This window comes from Rissa tridactyla, chromosome 3, assembly GCF_028500815.1.
Source record: "Rissa tridactyla isolate bRisTri1 chromosome 3, bRisTri1.patW.cur.20221130, whole genome shotgun sequence".
NCBI lineage: Eukaryota > Metazoa > Chordata > Aves > Charadriiformes > Laridae > Rissa > Rissa tridactyla.
In genome coordinates this window covers 69,671,128-69,698,904 of record NC_071468.1, presented here as the reverse complement: position 1 = coordinate 69,698,904, position 27,777 = coordinate 69,671,128, and the positions used below count along the sequence as shown (strand labels likewise).

At 37.8% G+C, this 27,777-nt stretch overlaps 1 protein-coding gene across 1 annotated transcript in view; it reads left to right on the top strand.

The window, feature by feature from the left end:
• The window catches only part of NKAIN2 (sodium/potassium transporting ATPase interacting 2), a 565,330-nt gene that overhangs the window by 242,450 nt on the left and 295,103 nt on the right, over window positions 1–27,777 (top strand). The window contains exon 2 of the mRNA XM_054197204.1: window positions 17,823–17,960. Coding sequence (XP_054053179.1) covers window positions 17,823–17,960 — 138 coding nt within the window. The remainder of the gene's footprint in view (window positions 1–17,822; window positions 17,961–27,777) is intronic.

The window sequence follows — 27,777 nt, the reverse complement described above, 5'->3', positions numbered from 1 at the left end:
CAGCCCCTCAGCTGCCAGCGCCTCGGCACCGGCAGCAGCACAGGTTTACAAATAAGATGTGAGTTAATTAACAGTACTGGAATGGAAATGATATGACTTAAGAGGTGCTTTCTTTCATCCGAGCTTTGCTCATGTCTGGCTTTCATATTTCTAATAAGGAGGAGTTTTATACTTTTGTTCACTAATGATAAATTTCTTAATTTATAGAGCTGAATTAAATAAATAAAAAGGTAATCACAAAAAATCTGAGGTGATTTCTCATAAAAATCCTTCTGAGAAAAATGCCAAGGAAAGTGAATAGTACAGGTTGATATGACTTCTCTCTATTATTTGAGACAGTCTCTGCTATATACATGTACAGAATTACAATAATTTAATTGAATTTAGTAATCAAATGCTGCTGTAGCAAGCATTGCACAATCACACAAACTTGTGTTGGGCAATAGCCCATAAAACAGGCTCTGGAAGGACAACATGGGGTTCCTCAGCTGTACATACTGCCACCAGGGAGGACAGAGCGAGGAGCACAGTGATGTGGAGAAATGATCCAAGTTAAGAAACGGAATGACAATGAACAATATCACACTAACGGACATGATAACACCAAAGCTCGCTCTTTTTAACAATTTCTTAACACTATCACAAATGTTTGTGCAAAGAATGTAGTATTTTTCTACAGCATGTGTATATTGGTTCGTATTATTTTGACTATGTTGAGATAGCTGATGATATCGCTCAGACAATATTACTGGGTTTCCTGCTGCAGTGGTCATGATATTTACATACAAGTAGAATTATTTTTCATGTTGCCTATGTTAATGACAAAAATGGTTAAAAAACACAGAGATAAGAAGCTCAGATTTCTAAGTAACCTTTTTTGCAAATACCAAGTGTCTACCTAGTTCTGCTAACATCCACATTTACTGGCTTTAAATAAGAGGAAAAGAAAGGTGATTCCCTACCTTATTACTTTCTGTGTCCAGATCTCTGTCTTTTTTAATCATTGCCTGTTTTCCATTGGTATCCCTGTTGCTTTCCAAGGCAATGAAGTTGTCGTATCATAGCTACAAAAATGCAGTTTATCTATAGGATTCTGATACCAACTGGCTGCATACTGCTTGCATCTTCTGTTATCTCTATTCATTTCCCTTTGTAGATTCACAAGAAGAAGAAAGTGCTGTAATTGTGGTTTGGAGTTCTCTTAAAAAGAATCTTTTTTATTTTTATGTTTTATTTTTTTTTAAGAAGATCTGTCTTGTGTAACATAATGTAATTGTAGAAGATAAAGGAGCCTAGAACTCATAGCTACCTCATCTCAAGGAAGCTGCAAAGTCCTAGCTAGATGATAAAGAGAGGAAACTCCCTTATCCAACCTGTTTGCTATCATCATTGGCATAAAAATAAATGGCTCATTCGCATTCTGTGGCCCACAGCAAATAGATTACTAGTTTAGGTATGGAAAGTTTCAAAGCGGAGATTAGGCATATAGGAAGAGTTAGAAGGCTAGTTAGCAACAAAGTCTTGTGTGCCTTGCCCATCACTCATGATTTCAGTTACCTCTGCTCTTTTCAAAGCAGAACTCAAATTTCTCATGCTCAGCGTAAGCTATACATTGTTACCTGAAATTGCTGCACTTTACTACTAGTGCCAACTTCACCTTCCATTTTATAACTTAATATGGTGTAGCTTTTTATTGGCCACCATTCAGTGGCTGGCACGTGGCTGATGAAGCACTCAGTGGAGTCTGCGGTTACATTCTTCCTGTCCAGGCTTCGTAGGGCATGTATTTTCTCTTCAAACGTTACACTTTAAGGTTGCAAAGAACTTTTTCTGTCTTGTGCTCCAGCTTGCATGGTGTTGCACTAGCCTGCTATATCTATGTGATATTTTTTTCTTTTGAACATACACGTGATACAAGTGATTTGTTCTTGTTGCAGTGAAAGTTTTGGGTGGGGGTGTATCCTGTAGCAGTTACCAGATGTGTCACCTCTTGATGCCGTGCCAGCTAGTATTCATCCAATAAAGGGCCAATTAAAATAAGGAAGTTTTCATATTTTGGATGCTTTTAAAGCGTCAGGAACACCATCACCTTATTATTAACGTACCTCACAGTCTTACATTTTTTCATAGTATACATTATTAGAGCCAGGTTGTAATACAGGTAACAGATGCTTATTAGAAACAGATAGATGGCTCTCTTCTGGTTTTTGATAATGAAAGGAAAGTGCCACCTAACAGTTGTCTTCAGTGCAAGCAAAGGCTATATACTTCACTGGTTAGGGCTCTCAGCAGGACTGAGGACGTGTCAGCTATTCTCCATGCTGGGGTATTCAGCTGTTGTTTGGGTGAATTTTGGTAGGTCTCAATCGTTCTCATTCTTCAGGCCCTTTTTTTTAAATTGAGATAGTGGTATTTCATGTCCTTTTGTGAGAATTTTTGTATAAAAGGCACAGTAACAGACTTCCAAATTTATTTATTTATTTAGGCAGGGTTGCTAATCACCACAGAGAAGCAGAACAAGAGGAATCATAGAATGGTTCAGGTTAGAAGGGACCTTAAAGATCATGTAGTTCCCCTGCCATGGGCAGGGACACCTCCCACTGGACCAGGTTGCTCAAAGCCCCATCCAGCCTGGCCTTGAACACTTCCAGGGATGGGGCATCCACAACTTCTCTGGGCAACCTGTTCCAGTGCCTCACCACCCTCACAGTAAAGAATTTCTTTCTACTATCTAATCTAAATCTCCCCTCTTTCATCACATCAATACTTATCCCAGGATAGACAAAAGTTACCCATCCCAAAGGATGGATAAATCCAAACTGGGCCCAAGTTTTCCTGTAGTCTCATTTTATCCACAAATACTTGACTTGTGCCTTAGTTTTGCACACCCTCTTTCCCCCCTTTATCTTTACATGTAAGTAAGTGGGGCCTTTTACAGGATTTTTCTGAATTTTTGAACTAGTGTTGTTCAACATTAAGCTTATGTAATATGTGCAATAAGATTAAAATGAAAACAAGAGGATAAGGAGTTGTAAATAATGGAAGTAATTTTGTTTTGTGTTCTCCTATTTTTTGCCTTTCCCATTAGCCACTAGAAAACAGCTTTTTACAGGACCTGAGAAGAGATTATGGTCCTGTGGCGTTACTGAAATTTAAAGGGGGGTTGTCTCTGAAATGATCGTGTTTAAAAGTCATTTTATAAATAAGTTTAGGCAATATGATTTTAGATCATGTTGCTTTGGTTCCTGACCCAATTTAAATGTAAACACTTTCAAAAGTCTGAAGGCATAATATTCTGTGATTTAAGCATAAGTATACATATTCTTGTATGCTGGCAGTGGGCATAATTTTAATACAATTTGTGATTTTGCAGTAATTTCATTGCAATTTAAATTGAAAAGAAAAAAAAGCTGTAAGCTACTTCAAATAGAAGATAAAAAAAAAACATATTAGATGAGAACAAAAGATCCCCTAACCACAGAAACTTGCCTCGGGTGGCAGCCAGTAGCAGTTGCCTAGAGAACAGTGCAGGACCCTGCAGAGCCTAGCCATTCCATCAATTTACCCTCTCAGGTTTCAGCAATCAGTAATTATGAGACTTAAACCAAATGCTGTGACCAGACCATCGTTTCTAACTGTTATCAATGGACTAATTTTCCATGAAATTCTCTATTTTTTTTTCTGTCTAAAGCGCAAAAGTCTGTGGTAATATTTTTCCAGGTTTCATTATTCAGCTTGTGAAACAATATTTCCTTTTTTTTTTTTATTGCTTTCAGTTACTCTCACATCATTGCAGTTGGCCATCTCTATTGCTAGTACTAGGAGAAATAATAAAACTTGTTCCCTACTTATTTACCTTGTATCATCCCTGATTTTAAAGACTTTTTCATATCCCCCTACAGCTCTCTCTTTACTGACTTCAAGAGTCCTAGTTGGCTTAGTCTGTCTTCAGTAGAAATCCTCCACCATTGTGATCATCCCTGTTATGTTTCTTTGTACTTTTGCAGTTTTACTGTGTCTACTGCTGCAAGCATGCTGCTCTCTCCGATAGTGCAGTTCTGTTTCATTGCCCACTCTTTCCTAATGATTTCTAAAATTTCGGTTTTGTTTATCATCAAGCTGACATTTTATGCTAACTATCTGGAATAATTTTATAATTTCCTCAGTAGTAATAATTAATTTAGAAGCATTCACTGTGTATGTTAAATATTCTTTCCCAGGGAGGTACATAATTTTGCATTTATCAGGAGTTTATTTGTTCTGTCATTTTGATGCCTAGTCATTCAGTGCTGTGATATCCTTTGCAACAATTTGCTGTCGATTTTAATATTGTCTACCTTGCAAATTTGGATAGTCAGAAGAATTCAGCACTTCCATACATAACCTCTTCTTACAACATGTTTTCTTCAAGTGTTCAGTATTGCCAAAGTTTTATGAAGGAACAGGTATGCTGAGAAGGTTCAGTCACTGATTCTTAACATCCTTCAGCAAAAGTAGTGTTGATTCTGCCGCAACAAATTATATTCATCAAAATGTTTTCCCAATCTAACGTAATTGTAGTCTGCAATACAGGAAGAGAAGAAGCTGGTTGAATAGCATTTGACCAAAGTTATACTCCATCACACTGACTGTTGATAGGACATTAGCTGGTGTCACCACTGGTTCCTGATCTCCTTTTAGGAGGGTGGAAGAGAAAGTCCAGTGTATAATAATGCTGAAAACTAATATGTACCTTTTCACCTTACAGATTAAACTGGTACACAGAATAAAATATTCAGAAACATTTAAATAAGATAGAAACTTAATAATTAGAGAAAGTCAATGAAGTCTACAGTTCCAAGGGACTTTGTCTTGAAATCAGGATTTAAATACTGCCTGGGTGTATTACCCTGAGATTAAAAGATTTTGTCTGAATCCCATGGGGAATCTGTGGCAGTCCTTGTAACAGCAGACGGCATGACAGTTTATTCATGGACTATCAGTTGTATCAATTAATTTAGTAATAATTATAACTTTTTCAGATTAAATGGATGGATCAGATTCAGTTTTTCTCACTTGGGTGCCTGCACTTAGTCAGACCAGATGTCCCTCTGGAGGCCTTCAGAGACACATACTTTCATTGAGTATATCAGAAATTTGGTGGAAGTTCAATACCTAAAACACAGACAGAAGTTAGGGTTCTAAATTAGGTAGATTGGACCTCACCTCTGTTTTTTAAATAGAAGTTATGACTGTGATGGGCAAGTGTCTTCTTTCCTAGGAAAGTAGTGTCATTACATGGGGAAGGTTTATTTGCTCAGCTGTAAGGGTTTTACATCCACGTATGTGGTGAAACCTACTTCTGGGCAGGGGATGCAGAAAGAGACTTGATCGCAGTTTAGCAACATTCAGCCCAGCAGGGAAGGCAGTTTCACCTAGAGGAGGGCAGCTATGCAGGAAGCAGTATTTCCTATCTGAGCTTATCGCAAAGTGTGAAGATGAACTTCACTTCAAAAATATCATTGGCATTGGCAAATTTGTCAGCTTCGGGCAGAAATCTGCTGGCACCTTGGTTAGTTGCCCACAATACAAAGGTCTTTGTCCTGGAGTTTTACTTTCTGGCATGATTTTCTTTGTATAGTGCGATAAAAGAAAACTTCATGACTCCTGTTTTTAATTCATATTTTCCCAGATGTGCACAAGCGTTATCTATTCCTTCTCTCCAATGTTGAACTACCTGTCAATAGCAGGGCATTTAGAATGGACATTGGTTCTTTCTTTCCTTGGCTGCAGTAACAGAGCAGCAGGGGTGAATGAGGTTGGCTCTGCATCGGTTGTTTTTTACTGCTCAGAAAGAAGGCAGCAACGTAAGCTCCTTTTCCACCTAACTGTACTACTTGCCGAGGAGGTCAGTTGCCTGCATCTTCATTTTAAATGGAGTTCTAATCAGTATGTCATCAGGCTAGGGATAAACCACAGGATAAACCATTACCCCAGTCAAAACAGTGCCATGCAACGCAGAACAGGAAGCGGCAGGTGCAGTGTTCATTGCACAAAGGTATGCTCTTGCTTTAGCACAGAAGCAACACACACAATATTATCAGATTATCTTTTCTTGAGTTAAAAATACCCTCTCTAGAGGTCACCTATAGCGTTAAGAAATGTGAAGAAATTTGGTGTTATGTAGATGTTATTTTTTCCTATTATTTCATTAATAATAGGAGTCCACTTTGAAAAAGACATTGTAGTTACCTTCAAATAATCGTATTAAAAGCTACTGTCTAGCAAGGGTTAGAAAGTCAGTAGGCGTGCATCATTTAAAACACTGGCTAATATGATTGTAGGAAAAAAGCTCTACTGTGTGATTTTTTACAATCTTGTGTAATATAGCATACGTTATGAAATTAAATTGAACAGTGTTATCCTTCCTCTCCTAGTCTAATCCACACTAAATCGGTCAAAAACAATTATAAGTACCTCTTTTTTGAGATGTCATGATTGGGTAAATGATTGTTTCTTGTATAATTTGAGGAGGTCATTTACTACCAACACAGAGCATGTAAAATGGCTAGATTTAAGCAGCTAACCTAACGTTGTCAGCTCTTCTCTTTTTTTATTTTTTTATTTTTTTTGCTAGGCACTGTAGAAGAGTCTGGCTCAAGCAATTTAATTTGCCTTTCATAGTCTATCACAAGGCTCATGATTATTTCTTACAGCAAAAAATTCAGTGCAACAAATTAGTAGATTCTGCTATGTTGGTTGGGCTGCATTCCAATTCCTGCCTTAGCGATGCTGGCTGCCTTCAGCGCTGCCAGCACAATAATTATTGCTGAGTTTTCTAGACCTCATCAAACCAGCAAGGTGATCACCCCCTTGGAACAGCTGGGGATATGAGGTATGGAAAAGTAGAAAGAAATTGCTGCGACTTTGTGCTATCATGCCAGCAAGTGCCACTTGAATGATAGCAGCTATTGGCAGGGGTAGGGCTCGGCTGGAGGAGAGCTTGCAGCAGTTCTAGATTATAGCTTTTGCTGCTTCCAAGGAGAATTGCTGTGGGCACTGAATTAAAGAAAGTAAATTGGAAGGTGAGGAAAATGAAGATTTTGAAGGCAAATGTAGAAGTGGAAATGATGATTTGTGACAATGGAGCAATTTTTGTTTTACAATATGTGATTGGCTCTTTTATGAAGCAAAAAACTTCCACAAACACCCTAATGTCAGTTATGCAGGTTTGTTAGGCAGCCCTCTCTAGCCTTCCTCACATAATTAAGGTACCAACCGGTGTCAGCAAATTGATATCATTCTTGTTCCAATACAGAGAAGTATACTACTACTTATCAGTATTTTACCATAGGAAGTACAGAAGCAAAGTAAAAAAATAATCTTATAGTCATCATCAAAAATACTTGCTGAGAGATTGCTACTGTGCTTGAGTGCATATTTTGGATAACCAAATGAGTTTAATCCAGGACACTTGACACTAACCTTTACACAAAATAAGCACCCAGTAAAAATCAGAGTTTAGCCTCAAGTTAGTTGATGTGAATTATCTCTGTGTAAATCAGAGAAGTGTTATTGACTGCAATAAACATTTATGCAAATAAGAAGACCCATTATATCCCTTTTTAGTATCTCTGTTTTTTTTCCTCTTTCTCCCTTTTGTTTAAACATTTTAGTTTTGATCCAACTACTTTTTATTTTCTGGACAGTCTACTCACATGGAAGTGTAATATTTTGACACCATTCTCATCACTGGGGTATAGTGGCACCTATTAGCAGTTCACTATGGAATATAGCGAGCATTCATCGTGAATTGCTATTCATCATGTGTTTCATGCATTGGCACAAAGTCTTTTGTCAGGGCTGTCTTTTCAGTCTTAACAGACTGGGAATAGAGCTTTGTGTTTCACTATCTCTTAAGCTGAAACTTTATTATCGTACTCCATTTTTCACTATTTGCTACCTTGTAAATTGATAAGGCTTGGCTGCAAACAGATAATATTTCAGAAACAGTGTACTTAAGAGAAGGATATATGTGTATGCATGTGTGAATTGGCATACTAAAAAGAGGTCAGCATACCGTATTAGTACATTAGTCATTACAGACTAGCTTTTTATTCATTACATTTGTCATCAGGGCTAGGCAAAAGGAATTGCCAGTCTGCCTTTTAATTTTATTATAGCTTTAATGTTGGAAGAGGCAAGGGAATGAGACTGTAATCTGTACTGCGTACTTACATTACAGAGGCTGTGCTTTCCAGGGGCAGGGCATGGGGTTTGTGTTTCTTTAAAACAGAAAGCTTAGGGTCCAATTCATTTAAACATATGGTTTCATAAAACCAACAGAAACATTTTCTTGTTTTCCTTGAAATGTTTAATGTGATCTTTTTGAGGGCAGTGTCTTGACTGACTTACTCTATCTGTCCACAGGGCTTGGAATGGTGACCCCAACACCAATTGCCAAATGACCTAGGGTTTTCCTGTAATTGCTATGACAGAATATGGTGTTACATATGCTGATTTTTTTTTTTTTTTTATAATCATGTTCCAAAGCAGATTGAATACAAAGGGTGAAATATTGAAAATTGCTGCAAATTGCCTGGCTCTAATCAATGATTCTTGAGTTGACTTAACAATCTTGAACAAGCCTATGAGAATCCTCCATTTTCTTTACCAAAAAAAAAAAAAAGCTTCACCCTTACGATAGAAAATTCTGTTTGTGGAACTGGGTTGTAGAGAACAAGGGGTGTTCCCCAGCTGTGGTTGAATTTAAAGGTGCTGGACCTGGGTCACTGTGCATCTGGAAGATGAGATCTGAAACCTTGTACTTGTCCCTGGGACTCTGGTGCAGAGAGCAGATAACAAGTCTGACTCTTAAGGTAGCCATGTTGCGGAGAAGATGCATCGCTGCCTTCAGCGCTACTTGGAGTTCCCTAAGGACTAATGGCTTTATACACAGGTAATAGGCAAAGTTCAGCAGCTAGAAACTTTTCTGACTGTGACTGATGTCAATTATCTCACTTCCATAAAGCGGTCTGTATAGTTTAAATGTCAGTTTTCAGGTTGTGCCAAGGCATGAAAATGTAGCAGGTGCTTCATATGTTCTATATAAGAACAATGAATATTCCAACAGGAGCATTTTAAGAGAGATTTCTGTAAGGTCAGACAAAGTCAGCATCCTGCTTAGCCAGGTTTAGTTGTGGAATGAGTGACTATGAAGCAAGGAGTGCTTCATAGAGACTCAGTGCCTTATGGGTCTGACATGGATTAGTTGTCATTCTCTCACTTGCTTTGTGGACACTCTTATATGCCCGAATACAAGTAAAACCACCATAGTGACTCTAGATTGGCTATTTTCACCAGATACAGTCCTCTGATACCAGATGCCCGGTTCTTATTATCACATCGTTCAGCCCTGATGAGATAGTGAGTGGTCCCTGCCAATACCACTCAAAATTATTTGTCTAATGACGTTTCTTACAGGTGTGCTTTTCCTGCTGAAAAGGAGAGGAAACTAATTTTTTGTTGTTTTTAAAAGGGAACTTTTTTCTATTTTTAGCTGAAAAAACATACACAGAAGATAGTTTCACTACCTCAAGTTAATATACCCTAGATACATCCTCTTGTCAAATCCAAAACAGCATTATCACATCTTTGTTGAGTTTACAAGTGTAATATACTGTGATTTGGATCACTGTGTAAAAACTAGTTGTGTTGTTGTGAATGAAAGTGAGACCTGTTTTATTGTCAAATATTTCCATAAAGACAGAAACAATTTGAAAGTATCAGATAAAGCTAATCTTTCTGAACGCTCTCTGAATGCTTGATTTTGCCTTCAGGCTTTACTGCAGGCAAACTCAGATTGTGCAATTATAAAATATTATTAAAGCTTAATTCAAAAGAATTTTTATGTTCAGAACTGGCTCAAGGCTTCTCAGCAGCATCAGTAAAATTGGATTTTGCCACCTTAAAGATAAGGTGTGGGAGCCAGGGCTTTGATGCTCTTGCTAGAAGAAGGGAGCAAAGGAGAGAGAGGAATAGGGCTAGAGCAGAGAGGTGGAAGGGAACCCCTGAGAGATCAGTCTTGGTCTTCCCATTGTCAGTGGCAGAGCAGGAGAAGATGGGGTTGAGCATGTTGGCAGTGTTTAAACCTGTTCTTTCCAGTGGTCACTAAGCCATCTATCGTGGTCCTTCCCTTGGCCACAGTCACAGCTAGCCTGTTACAACATTATCTTGGCTTTAAGGTAAACATGAACCTCATAACTTGACACAATTTATTAGTTTGAGTCTGAACTACTTTTGTGCACATTCAGTCCTTATCTTCCTGGTTTTGGTGGAGTGCAAATACGTCTTATTAAAATAAGGCACAAATTCTTATTACAAATGATCATGAACAGGAAATAAATTACTTTATAGGGATTAAAACTCTTAGCACCTCTAAGCCACTAAAATCCTGGGGCTGAAATACTAACAATGATATTTAGCCTCATGGGTAGAACAGTGTACATGAGAGATTTTTCAAATTTTCTTTCAGGCTTTTTTTTCTTTCAGAAAGTTTTTTCTTTCTTTCAGTTTCTTTCAGAACCAGGATGTGGTTCTGATACAAATCTAAATCTTTTTGCTGTTGGCCAGCCAGAAATAAGTAACTCTCTAGTCTTAAAACATACGCACATGCACACACACACAAAATTTGCTGTAACATGATGTTAAGATTTGTGATCTAAATTGCAGCATGAACATAAGACCCCAACCCATTTAAGCTAGTCATTGGGATCAAGTGTGCAGCTGTATTTAAAACTTTGCTCTGAAGACAAATGGATACACTGGAATACTCTTCTGGTTTCAACAGTATTGGAATCTACTATACCTCACAAATTCTGAATTTTTGTTTTAAGTTATTAACAAAGGTGAATTTGGTCTTGTATGGTAAAAAAACAAAACCAAAACTATAGACATCTGAGACACAATTATCTCTATAGCTCTGTGCAGCTCTATAAAATATTGCCATGAATTCAAGTATTTGCTCCAGGTTTCAAAATTTAACATACCTTAAGTGCAACACTTATTTTATTAGGCTTTTATTGTAATTCTAGGAATCTGGTTCCTATAAGGTTATTTTTAAAATAATTTGAGGAAGCAGTATTAAAAATACCAAATCATTGAGTGTAAAATTAGGGACTTCCCCTTCCCCCCCCCCCCATCATTTATCTCTTGCATGGATATTGGTATTTCATAACTTTTGCAGAGAAAGTATTTTGCAAGAATAGAACTTGTTGATCAAGCATTTTGCCATCAATTTCCTCTTTTTTTTTTCTGCCCGCCCACACAGGAGGCGATTCTTTCAGGGAAGTACTTGGAAGACAGGGTTTTGATTTTGTTATTGTTTGAGTCGCTGGGTCTCTATTTAAGTATGGTGAAGTCTAAATATTTATAAATTGTGAATATAATACCCTGAAGATATGTTCAGTGCACAGTAAATCATTTTTATTTAAACCGTCAGCTTCACCAGCTCAGCTTTAGCTAGAATCTTTCTTATTTTCATGTCATAAGTAATAATAACTGAAGTGTTATTTAGATAACGGTTCTGCTTCTCATTATTACATAACAGAAAACCTACTGTAGAAAGCTTGTATTTACCAGGTTTTTATTATTACTGTGTTCAGTTAGAGAAGGCAGCAGCTGAGACTTAGAATACACTCTGTACCCATGGAGAGCCCTGTTGTCCTCAGCAAGTCACAGCAGAAATCCACTTGTAGACAATACGATGCAGGGATGTGGTCTTACACAGGATTTTTAAAAACTATGATTACCTTCTTATCAAGTGTGGTGAAGGCCTATTCCTTCTCTCAGCAGCATCAAGCGGATTAAGGACAGGGGCTTAGTATATACGTGATTCCTTTAAGGAACCAATGGACAAGTGGAAACTAATTCCTTGATTTTAACTTGAATTACCTGTGCTTGTGATGGTTTTTATTAGATGTGCTGAGAACACCATTGTGTCGACAGCTCTTCACAGAACTTAATTTTATTTTTCTCTTTCTTCTTACAGAAAAATTCAGATCTTTTTTCTTTCCCTGCTGTCTTGCGGTAAAGGACTTGACTCATATGCACATATACACTTGCAGATGTATAGGTGTATTTTGTATGGATTTGACTTTCAAAATATTCTGGTTTTCTGCTGGCTAACTGTGGAGAATTCATTGGGTAACTGGGCCCTCTATCTCAGGATACTATCTGAAATTTCAATGAAAAATTAAATGAACCTCTCTAAGGAATGGGACAAATGTATGCATTCTGCCTCAAAATGATGGAAGTTCTGGGGAAGGGTTAGCTGAGGATGTTGTACATGATGCAGGTAGGATTTAGCATTAGAATTCTTTCATAAGCCACAGGTCCAAAATACTTACATTCATTGGGGTCTTTTTAACTTTCTATGCCATAGAACCAAGAACTGAAAGTCGTTAAAAAACTGTATGTCTAACTTAAAAACACAAGCAAATGATTAGAAGCTGTGGGCATCTGATGCCACACAATTGAGCTGAAGGGACTTAATGAGTTACTGATTAGAGCTTAATTTCTGTAGCTCATTCTTAGCCTGCACCAGTCATGATATAAACCACGGCTGCTTAATTCTCCTTCACTGTGATTTAAGCTAATACTCTCTTCTTCCTTTGGAGTGAGCTGAGAGCCTGTTACCATGACTCAGCTGATGAGTCCATCCGTTGAGTCTGATACTGTCCCAGGCCCCAGCGTACTGGGTTCCTCTGTGCTGGGTGTGCTGTCCAAGGGCCATGGCTGGCGGGGGCCGTGCATACCAGCTTGTGCCTGTGTGCGCTTTAATTTATAGCAATGCAAAGTTTTGATTCTGTATTATTGTGAAGTAGTCGTGGTTGAGTTTCTTCTCAAGGAGCTTGCTGAGGAAAGGCACTTTGTCATTTTCCATTTTGGAGTTTGTGTTATAAATCATCTTTTGACTGGTTTCTCCTTTGTGGTTCCTGTCTGAAATTTTAGTCCAATCATATACTTTAAAAATCATCTCAAAATGGTTTTCTTTATCCTCTGGAAATTCAATTCTTAGATCCCTCAAGGTCAGTAACACTGTTAACCTATTAACAACTAGCCTCTGACAAGAATCTGGAAATAGCTTGAGCTATTCCAACTTGACAGTATACAGGCTGATTTTATTTTGTATTTATTTTTAAAACAGTTAGCAGAAGTCTGGAAAAAAATAATGTATTAGTAAAAATGGTTCACTGTAATTACACTTAACTCTTCTATAATTTTATCAGTGATTACATAAGATAATCTGTCTATGATATTTTATTTCTTTGAAAGCCTTAGAAGACAACGTGGTGGATGTTCATTTTCTAACATTACAAACTGACTCTCCATAACCCTACATTTTGGGTTTACTGAATTATTAAAATGTAGTTGAATTAGAACTTATTTTTCTTTTCTTACCATAGTGTACATTTTCACCCAAAGGATCCATATTTCCTCATGCCTGTTCTCATTTTAAACTGTTTTTTTCCAGAAGAAGAAAGAAAATGGACAATTCCTTATCTATTCCTAGAGTTTAAAGATTATTATTTCTTTATCGCACCTTTTCTTTGTTCTCTGTAATATCCTTGAAACATCATTAAACATTTGAAGCTGGTGGATTTGATTTGGAGAAAGAAGTGCAGTTGCTTAACCAAAAAATTTAAGTTTTTAAAGTAAAGGGGAAAAAAATCATTCAAAATCAGGTCTAAATTTTCTCTTGCTATGTAAGGAAATCCCTTATGATTCTGGCATCTGTGGAAGAGGAGGAAGCTACATAATACTGTTTTTAATAGATTTTGTCAGTACTTTGTCCTGCTTTTCACTTTTCCCCTTTTAGAAACACAGACCGAATGAGATTTTAATTTTTTTTTAGTAACTGCATGTAGTAAGTCCATATTGTTTTTCTGTTTGTTTGTGGGTTGTTTCTATTTTCTCTCCACCTTCATCCCTTCAGGAAGTGGGAATAAAGGTCTAGTTCTATCCTATATTTTCCATTTGATAAATCTGCAAGGCACCTTGCTGCGGTAGTCTGGTCTTCTAAGGAACAGCAGCTGCATTTCTGCAGCATTTTATATCTGCACAGTGGACCAGAACGCTCCTATTTCACACATCCAGCAGTACCCACACACAACTGATTCTTTGGAGTGACAGGAGAAAGTCTAATAGCAAGTCTGCCTATGGCAAACATGAGGTAGATACATAGGGACAGAGGTGGTGCGCACCTGTCTCCTTGTTCCGCACTGCCAATGTTTACTCACTGCCTTGTGTGCCATGTTTGGGGGTAGGTGCCCCCCCCGAAGTTTCAACATGGCCACAACATCTGAGGGCGTGGATGCTTGGTGCTGAAGAAATTGCGGTACATAGGCACGTGGGAAGTGACGATTCGCATAGAAGAGCCATTTATCCAACACAGCCCCATAAAAATCTTTTGGTGGAACTATGGCGTCTTTCACCAAAAGAAAAAAAATAAAACAAAATATATTTGATGCATGATAGTGCTGTTTCCTTTTAACCTAAAGTTGCAGCAGGAGTATTGGGTTTTCTGCTTTCTTATATAATTAACTACTGTGTTGCAGTTTTTCTCTATAATTGGCATACTTAACTGTATGATTTCCTACTGATTGAATGATTTGCATCATCCCTTGTGTTTTTTGCTTGCTGAATGCCTGCTGTTACTATACTAGAAGCTTGTACAGTCTAGACTCTTTTTGCTACTGCTTTGCTATTGTCATTTAGTCTATGTTCAGCTGATGAAAATAAGGGCTGCGTGCTCAGAGTGAGCATTTTCCCTTTGTTACCTGTTTAACAGCACTTAAGGTGTAGCAGATCTTTTGCTGATACCCCTAATGGACTTCACACAGACCTACATAACACTGCTTTATGTCATGTGTTGGTCTTTTTTATATAAATTACTGTGTCAGTAGTAAAGGAAATATTTCTTAATGATAAACTTAGAAGTACAGGGAGTCTGAGATTTGATGAAGTTCCTAATACAGCTTGGCCTTCTTTTTCTTTCTTCATCACGTTGTCACCATTAGAATATTACATCTTGGGCTTCTGGGAACTCCTCTATGATGTTGCTGCTAGGGAGAGTTGTAGGATAGCACAAATCAGTTCATTAAGATCTTGGATGATGTAGGACAAAAATACTCTGACTGGCTATAAGGTGGATGCATTGTGTGAAAGGAAATCTTTGTTGTAGAGAGGAATTCAGGGGTTGTCATGAAACCCTGAACTTTCACATTCAAAATGATATGGGAGACAAACTTGCCCAGGTTTATTTTGAGAATCCCTATGGCTGGATGCCAGGTGCTCACCAAAGGTGCTCTGTCACTCCTCCTCCTTAGCTGGACAGGAGAGAAAATATAAAAAAAGGCTCATGGGTCAGCATAAGGATAGGGAGAGATCATTCAGCAATTACTGTCACAGGCAAAAGAGACTTGGGGAAATTAGTTTATTACCAATCAAATCAGAGTAGGGTAATGAGAAATAAAAACTAAATCTTAAAAACACCTTCCCCTCATACCTCCCTTCTTCCCAGGCTTAACTTTACTCCCAAATTCTCTACCTCCTCCCCATGAGCAGTGCAGGGGGATGGGAATGGGGTCAGTTCATCACACGTGTCTGCTGCTCCTTCCCCCTTAAGGGGAGGACTCCTCACACTCTTCCCCTGCTCCAACATGGTGTCCCTTCCACAGGAGACAGTCCTCCACGAACTTCTCCAACGTGAGTTCCTTCCCATGGGCTGCAGTTCTTCATCAACTGCTCCAGTGTGGGTCCCTTCCATGGGGTGCAGTCCTTCAGGAACAGGCTGCTCCAGCGTGGGTCCCCCACAGGGTCACAGGTCCTGCCAGCAAACCTGCTCCAGCATGGACTCCTCTCTCCACAGGGCCACAGGTCCTGCCAGGAGCCTGCTCCAGCACAATCGTCCCATGGGGTCATAGCCTCCTTTGGGCACACATCTGCTCCTGAGTGGGGTCCTCTACAGGCTGCAGGTGGATATCTGCTCCACCGTTAACCTCCATGGGCTGCAGGCAGGGGAATCTCTGCTTTGGCACCTGGAGCACCTCCTCCTCTTTCTTCACTGTTCTTGGTGTCTGCAGAGTTGTTCCTCTCACGTATTCTCTCTCTATCTGCAGTTGCTGTTGTGCAGCACTTTTTCCCCTTCTTAACTATGTTATCCCAGAGGTGCTACCACCATGACTGATGGGCTCGTCCTTGGCCAGTTGTGGGTCTGTCTTGGAGCCAGGTGGCATTGGCTTTTTTGGACACAGGGGAAGCTTCTAGCAGCTTCTTACAGAAGCCAGCCCTGTAGCCCTCCCCTTCCCCCTGCTACCAAAACCTTGCCACACAAACCCAATGCACCCTATCTTAAAGTTCAACATATGTCAGTAAGTACTATATAATTAACACTCTTTTGCATTTGCGATGCTGGTGTAAGTGTAGGCTGTCTTTTTACTGGCAAGTTTTCCTACTTAATTTCAAAATTGTTGTGGCAGTGGACTGCAATGTGAAAGCTGAAAAAGTCTCCCATAGCTATATCATGCAAGAACAGTAGTGAACAGTAGTTAATTATTCATTTAGTATTTGATCTCAAAAGGTGTTATTCTTTAAATGAATGGAGCGTGTGGCAGATACACTTAATTCAATTAATCCACAGCGTAATATAAACTGAGTAAATAGTCAGCTGTAATTTAATGAAACTTTATAAAGAAACAGTCTGCTTTTTCTTTCTTTCTTTTGTGTGTGTGGTGTTGGCATTGTTGTTGTTGTCATTTTTGTTTTTATTTTTATTTTATTTTTTTTAATTTTAATTATTCACATTTTCATGAAAATCATCTATTCACCATTCCAGTTAGTGAAATCGTTGGAATGGTGTCTAAGAAACTCCTTACCCTTTCTGTCTAAATTTAATGCACCATCATGTTGCCTTCTAATATTCATATCAATATTATTTTTATCAAAACATGCCATTCTGCTTATGGGTTGGGTTGCAGTGCTGTGTTTTGATATAATGTCTGAACACTAGTTAAAGGACACCTACTATTTGGATTCTGCAATGAGATCTACTGATACTGTTAGAAATTCTACTTTTTAATTTATCTGCTTGGAATGGTGTTGCCTGAAAACAGTCATCAACAGCCCAAGATTGTCCCTTAATTCACTTTTTAAAATTAAGTATCTAGAGTCTTGAGTAACAGCTTATACTTCACCTGATGTTTGTGACAGTGGGAGGAGGTAAACTAAAGTCATTATTAGTAGAACCAAGTCAAAAAGTTGCATGCGTTTGGTTACAGGTTAAAGCCCTCTGACAGGATAGCTGGGGACATAGGGAAGAGAAAAGATCAACAGGCAGGGAAACAGTGGAAGTAAAGATACAGGACTAGGCTGAAGAATGGGGTTTGGAATGGAAGCAAAGTAGCTGAGATGATGTCATAAGTCTGCCACTTATTTTCAGCACCAATACCCTGGAGCATTATACCATTTACTAGTATATGTAACAAAATGATTTGTGTTTCTCCTCCTGCAAACATACCATCCTAGTGGACAGTTTAGTATCTCGGTAGAATTGCCCACGTGAATATTTTAGCTAGCTGAATGTAACTCAGTAAATTGTCAGTGAGAAATGCAGCTTTCATTAAAACAAGAAGGTGAAACATTTCAAACTCATTTCATGTTACTGCTGACTGAAGTATTTCTTGAATTCAGGGCAATTATCTTGGGTATGGGAAGGGTAAATGCCCTAAGAGATGTTTTCTGGTCTGTTCTAATCTATTTATGCTTTTGCTTTTTAATCTTAGGTTTCTGTGCTCGAGAGGCAGATATTTGACTTCCTTGGTTATCAGTGGGCACCCATCCTGGCTAATTTTATACATATTATTATAGTCATACTTGGCTTATTTGGAACCATCCAGTATAGACCTCGCTACATAACAGGAGTAAGTATTTAATTTTATTTACTTATTCTGATGTGCATGTAAAAAAAAAAAAAAGGTATTCCAAACTCTATTAATTAAATCGAAATCTTATCTTGGTTTAACTTTCTTCTGTAATATTGTGTATGTACTTATTATGCTTTTGAGACACCTGCAGTAGTTAAGTGGCAACAACCTACAAAAGTTGAAAGTCAGTATGATGACAAACTACATGACAATATGAACTTTCAAGAAGTAAAGTCAGTTTAAAGAATTACAGCATCCTCAGAATTACAGGGATTTAGAGCTAGAATAAACGCTAGCCATAACTTTCCTAGATACGCTGGACCTCCCCAACAGATCCATGATTTATTATAGTTACTTATTATTGTTATTAACCATTGTTGCTGAAGTGCCTGTTACATATATTGCTGTTAGAAATTACAGTCCAAGTTGAAAATGAAGAATGAGAATACGGTAAGAAATGCGGGTTTGATAGTTATTGACTGAGGGCTCCAGAATAAAAGTAAGGATTTGGATCTTTATATTTTTAATCCATTTCTTTTCCTTATTCAGCTGCGTCTCATACACAGACTCAATATTGCTGTACTCTCTGCTACAATACAGTATTAATGAAATCCTCATTTCATATGCTACGTTCATTTTTTCCCCATTTGTAGGTCTATAAAAGCAGAATGACAAATCGGAAAGCCATCGTTCAGAACACCTTTTGTTAGAAATAGATTTGCATAACGATATTTCTATCAAAATTGACTGCTAATTCAGTTAAAGCTTGTATACTTTTCAAAGACAGAGAGCAGTCAAAAAGATTTGCCCGTACACAACCATATTTTCATGTCAAATGAAAGTAACTTCACTGAATCTGTACCTGCTTCTGCAAAGTTTCTTTCTTCTTATACTGTTGTTTCATATACCAGTGATCGCTTAGGAGATAGAAATACTTTGCTTATACCCCTGTGCTGCCAGTCATATTGCACTAGCGTGATGCTAAGGGTATTATATTAAGATTTGTGTCTGTGTTTCTGTCTCTGTGATTTCCTATATGCAGAAAATGTGTGTCCACATGCATAATGTCTTTACGCATGCACACAATTGAATATATTCCAAAACATATGCTATTGACATGGAAAACTATAATGCAAGCCTTAAATATTTAGAGTATTTCCTTCAAGTCACAACTCTGGGATTCACGTGACTGTGAACTGGGATTTTCTTCTTCCATTTCTAGTGCTTTGAACAGTGAAAAAGGCTTGAAAATAATAAAACAAATAAAAATAAAATAAAATTCAAGCAAGTGTCATTTAAATAAAAAGAGTAAAAAGTTCCATCTCAAGACTATTCCAAGTAAGAAAAACGAGCATAAGCATAAAATGCTTATCTGAGGTAAACAAAAAAAGCTAGATTTAAATAGGCTTTTCAATAGGAGTACAGAAAATTACCTGCTACAACGATGAGTGCATTGTGAATGGGGAGGAATACCAGCCTTATAAATAGGTACCATTCACTTGAGTTTCTGGATGATACTGTTTGTGCCACACCATCCTACTAATTTTCACACATATCTTTTCTTAGATCTCCCCCTCACCCTCACTGTGTAGCCCATCTGGCTTTGTGAGTTTGCCCCCCTGCATCCTCTCAGTGAATTGGATAGAACCAATCTAAGGTCAAATTGTTTGTCTTGCTCAGATTTTATAATAGACACCTGAATCTGCCATCTCTCACAGGCTGCTTAGGTGAGGAAACAATGACGAAACTTTCATCCTTCATTTAGTTGGACCAACTGAGGAGCGCTGTGATTTTTTTAATTTCTGCTGATGCTCTTTTTGGAGAGTAGCTAAAGTCAGGACAGAGGAAATGGTACTCGTCACTGGAGCTAGAGATAAGGGAACTGCATCCTTTTCTTCAGTTCTGCTGAGCCCAGAGTAGGCACCTTGTTGAAACTAGGCAAATCTCAGTGGTGTTGTCTGACACCAGGAGTAAAGTTATGAGTTCAAGGGCGAGAAGAAAGACAACAGCCTATAAACTTGCAAGTGTGTAGCTATGAGGTTTTCAGGTGAGTGGATGTAAAAACTCAGATTTCAAAAGATTCTACAAGGGTCAATCTATCTTGAGTGGACCCTATAGGATCCTTAATCCACAGTCACTTTAGTGCCTCAAGTATAGCTTGCTTCAACAAGACTATGATAAATTTTCTTTTTACAGTGCATGCTTCATAAAGGATATCACAAAAATGTTTTCCAGAGGTTTTGAATCATAGGTTAAAGAGAACAGGGAGGTTTTAAGGTGAGATCTAAAGAAATGATTCAGTGGCTTAGGGAGAAGAGGAAATAAGTTTTAGAAAGATGGGACACCACAGGTGAGAGTGTCCTTGAACTTGCAAGAATCACAGGGAAGTTTAGAAGTGGGTGAGGGGAATAGGTGACTGCATGGTTTCAAGCCTTGGAAAATAGTTCAGATTACATGGGATGCAGGAGTTGTGGTGGACAACGAGGACAGGAAATTGAAGTTTAATATCACCAGAGTGGTTAATTGTAATACAAGTTCAGTAAGAACACATTCATTTTCGCTTGTAAACCTAAGCCATTAACCAATAAATGAGCAATTGATGCAGGAGGTGAAACATCTGTTCTCAGGGTGGGAATGAGTGTCAGTTCAAAGATATCTTTTCGAAAGATAATAATTAAGCCATTTTTTGTGAAAACAATAATGATAAAAGACTGCTGAACAGCACAATGTTGAAACAGAGAATAAGGATTTCAGTAGGAACAAAGGTTAGCCAGCATAATGACTAAGATGTAAATGTGGTTTTTAGCAGTGCTATCATAGGTTCCATCAATGCAAATGCCTGAGAGGTAATAGCAATGCAAATTACTAAGGGTTCTGGAGAGAAGCAATGCTCTTCACCTGGGTAGGGCTCTGCCTGGAGGCTTGGTTTCTCCCTGTTCGGTCTATGGAGGAATTCCAGCTGTGCTGATATGCTCAGCGCATGTTCCTCACTCTACTATGGATAATTAGCCACCTGACTAATCTAGTGACATTCTACAATGGAGTAACTACATCAGTAGACAAGAGAAGAGCTATGGATGTAATCTGTCTAGACTTCCATAAGGCCTTTGGTATGGTCCCCCACAGCATTCTGGCCCCTAAATTGGAGAGATATGAGTTTGACAGATGGACTGTTAGATGAATAAGAAGCAGCTGGATGGCTGCATACAAAGAGCTATACTCAGTGGCTCAATGTCCAAGTGGCAACCAATAACAAGTGGTATCCCTCAAGGGTACATACTGGGGCCAGTATTATTTAATATCTTCATCAAGAACATAGACAATGGGATTGAGTGCAACCTCAGCAAGTTTGCCGACAACGCCAAGCTGAGCGGCACGGTTGATTCGCTGGAGGGAAGGGATGCCATCCAGTGGAACCTTGACAGCTTTGAGGACTGAGCCCATGTGAACATCATGAAGTTCAAAGAGCCAATGTCCTGCACCTCGGTTGGGGCAATCCCCAAAGTCAATACAGTCTGGGGGATGAAGGGATTGAGACCAGCCCTGCTGAGAAGAACTTGGGGTACTGGTGGATGAAAAATTGGACATAAGCCAGCAATGTGAGCTCATATCCCAGAAGGCCAACCATATCCTGGGTTGCATCAAAAGAAGCGTGGCCAGCAGGTCGAGGGAGATGATTCTGCCCCCCTACTCTACTCTGCTGAGACCCCACTCGGAGTACTGTGTCCAGCTCTGGGGCCCACAGCACAAGACAGACATGGATTGTTTAGAGAAGGTCCAGAGGAGGGCCACAAAAACAATTGGAGCGCTGGAACACCTGTCCTGTGAAAATGGGCTGAGAGAGTTGGGGTTGTTCAGCCTGGAGATGTGAAGGTTCCAGGAGGAGCTTATTGTGTCCTTCCAGTAGTTAAAGGGGACTTGTAAGAAAGGTGGAGAAAAACTTTTTACTAAAGGCTGTAGCGACAGGACAAGGGGCAATGGGTTTAAATTGAAAGAGGGTAGGTTAGATTGAACACAAGGAAGAAAATTTTTACAATGAGGATGGCGAGACAGTGGAACAGGTTGCCAGAGAAGTTGTGGATGCTGCATCCTTGGAAGTGTTCAAGGTCAGGTTGGAAAGGTCTTTGAGAATCCTAATCTAGTGAAAGATATCCCTGCCCATGACAGGGTGGCTGGAGTAGATGATCTTTAAAAGTCCCTTCTGGCCAAACCGTTCTGTGATATTATGATTCTATGGTGAAAAAGAGCAAGGAAATGCTATTGAACGAACTGATGTTTTCCGGTTCCTGCATATGGGAAATCTTGTCAATGTCATTCTACTGTTCTTTTAACATTTCTAGAAAGCATTCTCAGAATATATAAGAAGGACAAGAAGTTCCATTTGTACTGAATGTCATTCTCTTCTCCAGACAGAGGAATCCACCTGACAGGTGAAGCCCACCTTATGGCTACAGTGCTACAGAGGTAGCACTGTAAAATTAAGTATTTGTTTCTTCACTGCCATGGGAAGAAAATAAAGGAATGTCTATTGGTGCTTGACAGTGACATGAACAAATAGAGAAAAACTTTGAAGTGAATACTGAAGTGTAAGAATTTGAGGAAAATCATGTCTAGGAGGTAGACTCCACTGTAATATCCACTGCTTATTTGTATCTTCTAGACCTGTTATATTTACTTCTTCTAGAATTAGTTCCAACAAAGAGAGAATTTTTGTACAATTTTGTAGGTTTTATTGAGCAGTCTTATAGACAAAGCAAGAGTGATAAGAAAGTATAAAGGCATTTGCACTGAAGAATAAATTCTCCTGCCTTGAGCATAAAGTGAAGATCGAATACCAATAAGAGAGAAAAATTTTAATCCAGAAGGAATTACCTTGTTTCAGACCTGTGATAGTAGGAGATTGTACAAATTGGTTTTTCATAATGACCTGTTCATTGCACAGTTCAAGTGGACTTTGGTTGTGTGTGAAGAAAAATTATGCAGTGGACAACAATGTTATTAACATTTTCCCAAGGATTAATTTATTCTGTTCTAGAATTTCCTCCTCTTAAACATTATAGTAACACCCCTAATAATAGTGAGCATAACAGGGACTTGTACAGACCACAATAGACTAGCAGAAGAGAACAAGGATCTCAGTTTGACACAAAGCAAATTTGCAACCTTTAAGAGCAAAAAGAATCTTGTACAGGGTAATACCTGGTCACATTAAGTCTGGGAGGAAAGGATAGATTATTACCGGTACATTACTTAACACGTAATTGCTGATATATATTAAAAAAGAGAAAGAGGCAATTACCTTATGTCTGAGCTTCTTGCAGCATCATCAGTCTGCCAAACCATTAGGCCCTAGAGAGTATAAGTGAGTTAATCTATGTCTTTTTAAAGACTAGACATTGTCAATGGCTTCAACACCCCTAGTGGGATCTACTTAATGCCTTATATGACAACTGGCCCTAAGTCTACCGGATCTGTTTTGGAATATTTCAGTTGTATATTGCAATTTAGTATCTTCCATGTACAGCAGTTCGTCTCTCATATGTACATACTATCAAACATCATTAACCATGCCATAGAAAACTGTAAAGCCAAGGACAGCAGGGTATCTGCATTTCTAGAGACATGCTTGCTGAGCTACTTTTTTTTTTAATTTTAAAGACAGGCTCCATGTAGTTAATGATTTGGCCAGAATTTTTGACGAAAAAACATTTCAGGAGACGGTTTTACTAAATCTTGTAAGAGAACCAGTTTTCAGTTCTTTTTCCTGATGAAACAGTTATTTATAGTAAAAAAAAAAAAATTCTTATGCTTAACATTTTTTAATAACTGAGTTCTTCTGAGATTAATTTACCTTATTGACCTAATCCGATTTATTTTCCAGATACTTGTTTTGTTTAAAATAAGAAAATATGTGTACTCAAGCTCAGTACAGGAGTTATTACAAAATGTATTTTACTTCTGCTTTCTTTATAACTGTTGGGAAAAAAAATGTATATAAACCCATTTAATGAAGAGGAGGATGAAATTAAATGGAATGATCATTGTACATTCAGGTCAGCCTGCAAGACTTCTTTAAGTCTATGAAGTCAGACTCCAACCTGAGACTGCTCTCTATAAAGCGGTTTCTCAAAAAGTACTTTTGTCTCCATTCTGAAACAAATCATTCAGTTGTTCACCTTAATTACATTTATGTGATGATTTACTGTGTTGCAACTAAAATGTAGACATTTATAGAAGGACGCACGTAGTCACAAAAACTACTTACACAACTTCTCAGAGCAAATGATAATTTGAAGACATAAGCAGTAATCTTCTGCATAATCATTTTGAGCTAATGCCCAATAATGCTATAAGTACAATTAAGTAAATAAAGACCTTGAACATATTAGTAGCAGCTTTGTCTGTTGGCCATCACAGGAGACTGTGAATCAGGATACTGATTCTGTTTCAAAATGTGCCATTGGCAAGATGTTTTGTTTGCTAACATGTCGTTCAAGCACACATAATGATATTCCTCAGTTTGTTCCTTGATTCAGTAGTTTGCCATGGATAATAACGAATGTGAATGTTTATTCTGTAGTCTGTATCTATGCTCTTTCAATGTATTCAGTTACTGAATACAACATTGCTAATACTCAACACAGATTACTGGTAATTTTAATTGTAAATTAATGAACAAAATAGCTATATAAATAAATAGATACTATATCTACTTATGTTTTGAAGAAGGCTAGCCTCTTAAACTTGCATTTCTGGCACAAATGTTTCTGAAAAGACAGAATTTATTTTCTGCAAATATCACTCATACCAGGAACAGAATTATTAGAATTATTATTTTTTTTAGGTTATTCTGTCACTATATTTACTAAAATCTTTGCTGAATGTGAACTAGAAAGCTGGCTGAGCAAGACTGAAGTAAATCCACTTAAAATTGGAAATGGTACTTGTATGAAACATTTTTTCACTATCCATGATGTTCTCAGTGGAAAATTTCCAGGATTTATTGGTTTCAATCATGTTGAAAATATCATGATGTAAGTTGATTTGTATTTCAGTGCTTACAGGCCAGATCAAAACCAGGAAGCGTGTGACTGCAGAGGTTGTATTTCCACGTTAGTAGAAAAATCTTTGTCAGTAAAAACTTAAGTAATGGCTAAAAAGTCAGAGGTAATCCAAATGTATATATACCCACTGGCAAAGTTAAAACAGAACAAAAGAGAGGTGTCTCAATGACAAGCAATAAAAGAGAATGTTGTCAGAATAGTAATTTCCCCAAATAGTGGAATTCCAGAAATTAAGCACTATATAATGAGTGTGTGCCTTAAACAGGGAGGACAGAATAGCTAATTTATTTGGGAAGTGCATGTGTATAAAGAACTTCTTACCCTTGGGATAAGAATAAGTGGAATTACTCGTCCGGTAGTTTCAAGTCACAGTAATATAAGGACACTACCATTATATTTTCAATCAGAAAGATAAAAAAGATTAAATTAAATACAAACTACACAAAATGAAGATGATAGCATCCCACAAAGTGGTTATTGTGGAAATCTCTGTCCAAACTTAAATAGAACGAATGCCCAGTCAGGCCAAACAAAATAGTTCCTTTATGCTTAGTCATTTATTCTTGGGGCTGTTGATTAAAAATTAGTCACATAGAAAGTTTGCCTTGAGTTGAAAGTAAATCAGATGAGTTTGATCATCAAGTAATAGTGACTACAATATTAGTGGTGACTGTGCCTCAGGAAATATCACGAAGCAAACATTTATTACTAATTCTCATCTTGGTGAATATTGGGGAATAAAATCTTGATCATAGTTTAGGATTCCCAGAGACTCCCAAATTAAAAAGGAGACGAAGCAAAAGAGAAACAGCACATTCATATGGCTACTTAGTAGAGACAGTTAACTAAAATAAACTTCTCTGTGAGAGTTTGTGTCTGATGAAGTAAATTAAAAAAGAAAATTACTAAAATTATAATACAGCATAGGATTGTATAGAAGTAAGAAAAACCTTTGAAGAGCAAAGTGGATGACCAAGAATATGAGGACAAACAAAAAAGTATAGAATAAAAATAGAAAACTGTAAAGAGTACTAGTAAACCTTCAAAATGAGTATTGCAGAACCATTTTTGGGATACTTCGGTAAAACTCCAAATCATAGCATGAATTAAGACTATTACAGTGCTGGACAATCTACCTCGACCCTGAATTAACCCCAGGTTTCATTCATGGTTTCATTTTCATTATGCCAGATAAATCGATGCTAAATGAAGCACTGGTATTTTATGGTATACTAATTACTGCATAGGGGCGCTTTCATGAAATGCTTTCTGTGCCATGAATAGCAACATGAATTCTCCTTAGAACTTTCCATAAGTATTTGATATCATTAACATTCTCTTCATTACAGAATTTATACTAAATCGTTTGGTTGAGGGATGCTTGCTGTTTGTCAAAGCGCACATTCCTAAAAAGATCCTCGGTCCTGGTCACCCTTTCAGTAATCCTCGGTCAGATCTCATCAGTGTTTTCTGAAATATCTCCATGTTCGGAAGTACCTGGAGCAAGAGCATGTTATTTCAACTTTTTGTCTTAAAAATTCTTATAAAAGATTACTGATGACAGTTTGGATGTCACAGAAGAGTAGTGTTTGGGATTCTTTTTATAGTCTGTCCTTTCCCTACTGGGTGCTACCTCCATAAGAATGACCTTTGTAAACTTTGCCAACTGCTATTTTATTGGAGAGTTTTGCTCACTTCTGGCAGATGCTGTGAAAAATTAGTAGGGATGTAAGTAGAAGACTGCCCTTTGGATTTTAAACAACATTTGCTGAAAGGGATTTCAGTTCACGGGGAGGTATGCTGTTTAATAGAGTCCTTTTGCTGCTGTTGTGCTAAAAGATTAGATTTTAGTATGTTGTGGATTTAAACGTGCTTTCATTTATATTTAAGAGAACAAGCTCAGCAGTTTATTTTTGAAACTGAATCTAGCCTACTTCATGGTAGGGGTGGGAATGTGAAGGGAGTAGAAGTTAGTGAATAGCTAACTGGTCAGAGTCATAGCTGTAGGGGTTTGACTAATCTAAAATTTAATTCTGATGCCTTGCACACATACAGAACTTGAACAAAAAAAAGCTTAAGTATTCCAATGGTCAAAAAGTCGTTCTTTCCTTACGCTTATTGGTTAGTTTATCGATGGAGTATTAAATATCAGTTTAAAAGAGGTGGTCTGCTTTTTTACCTGATAATAAGTCCAGAAAGCTAGTCTAGGCTTCGATTACACTGGACTTTTGATTTTGACTTCTCCTTTTAGAAATATTTTGATGACTTGCAAGAGATCTCAACAGATCCCAAATTCTCCAGCCCTTGAGATTCAGCTAAGTCTTCAGCAAATAACGTCGGAGAATCACTTCCAGTTTAATATTATAGAGTGTATCTGTCTTGACTGTATGGAAGAAGATGAAATAAGGTTGCCTACAGTAAGTTTCTGTGGCATTTGCTGCCTTTTTTGGCTCTTGACTTCAAAATTTTCATAATATTTAGAAAAAGGACAACACAAAGTGTTTGGTTTTTTTCATAGAAATTGTCTAAGTGAAGTTTGACTACTTTCATCTGCGCTCTTCACTGGAATATACTTAGGTGTGAGGCATTGATGTACAAAAGGATTAATCTAAAGGAAATTATGAAAAGGAATTTTCTGTTTTCAGAAAATCTGACCCAACTTCTTCTTAAGAAAGTGTAAAATATTCTTTCAAGTTTATACAGTACCCAGTTAGTCGGCCAGCTCTAGGGGAGGGCAATGGAAAAAAAAA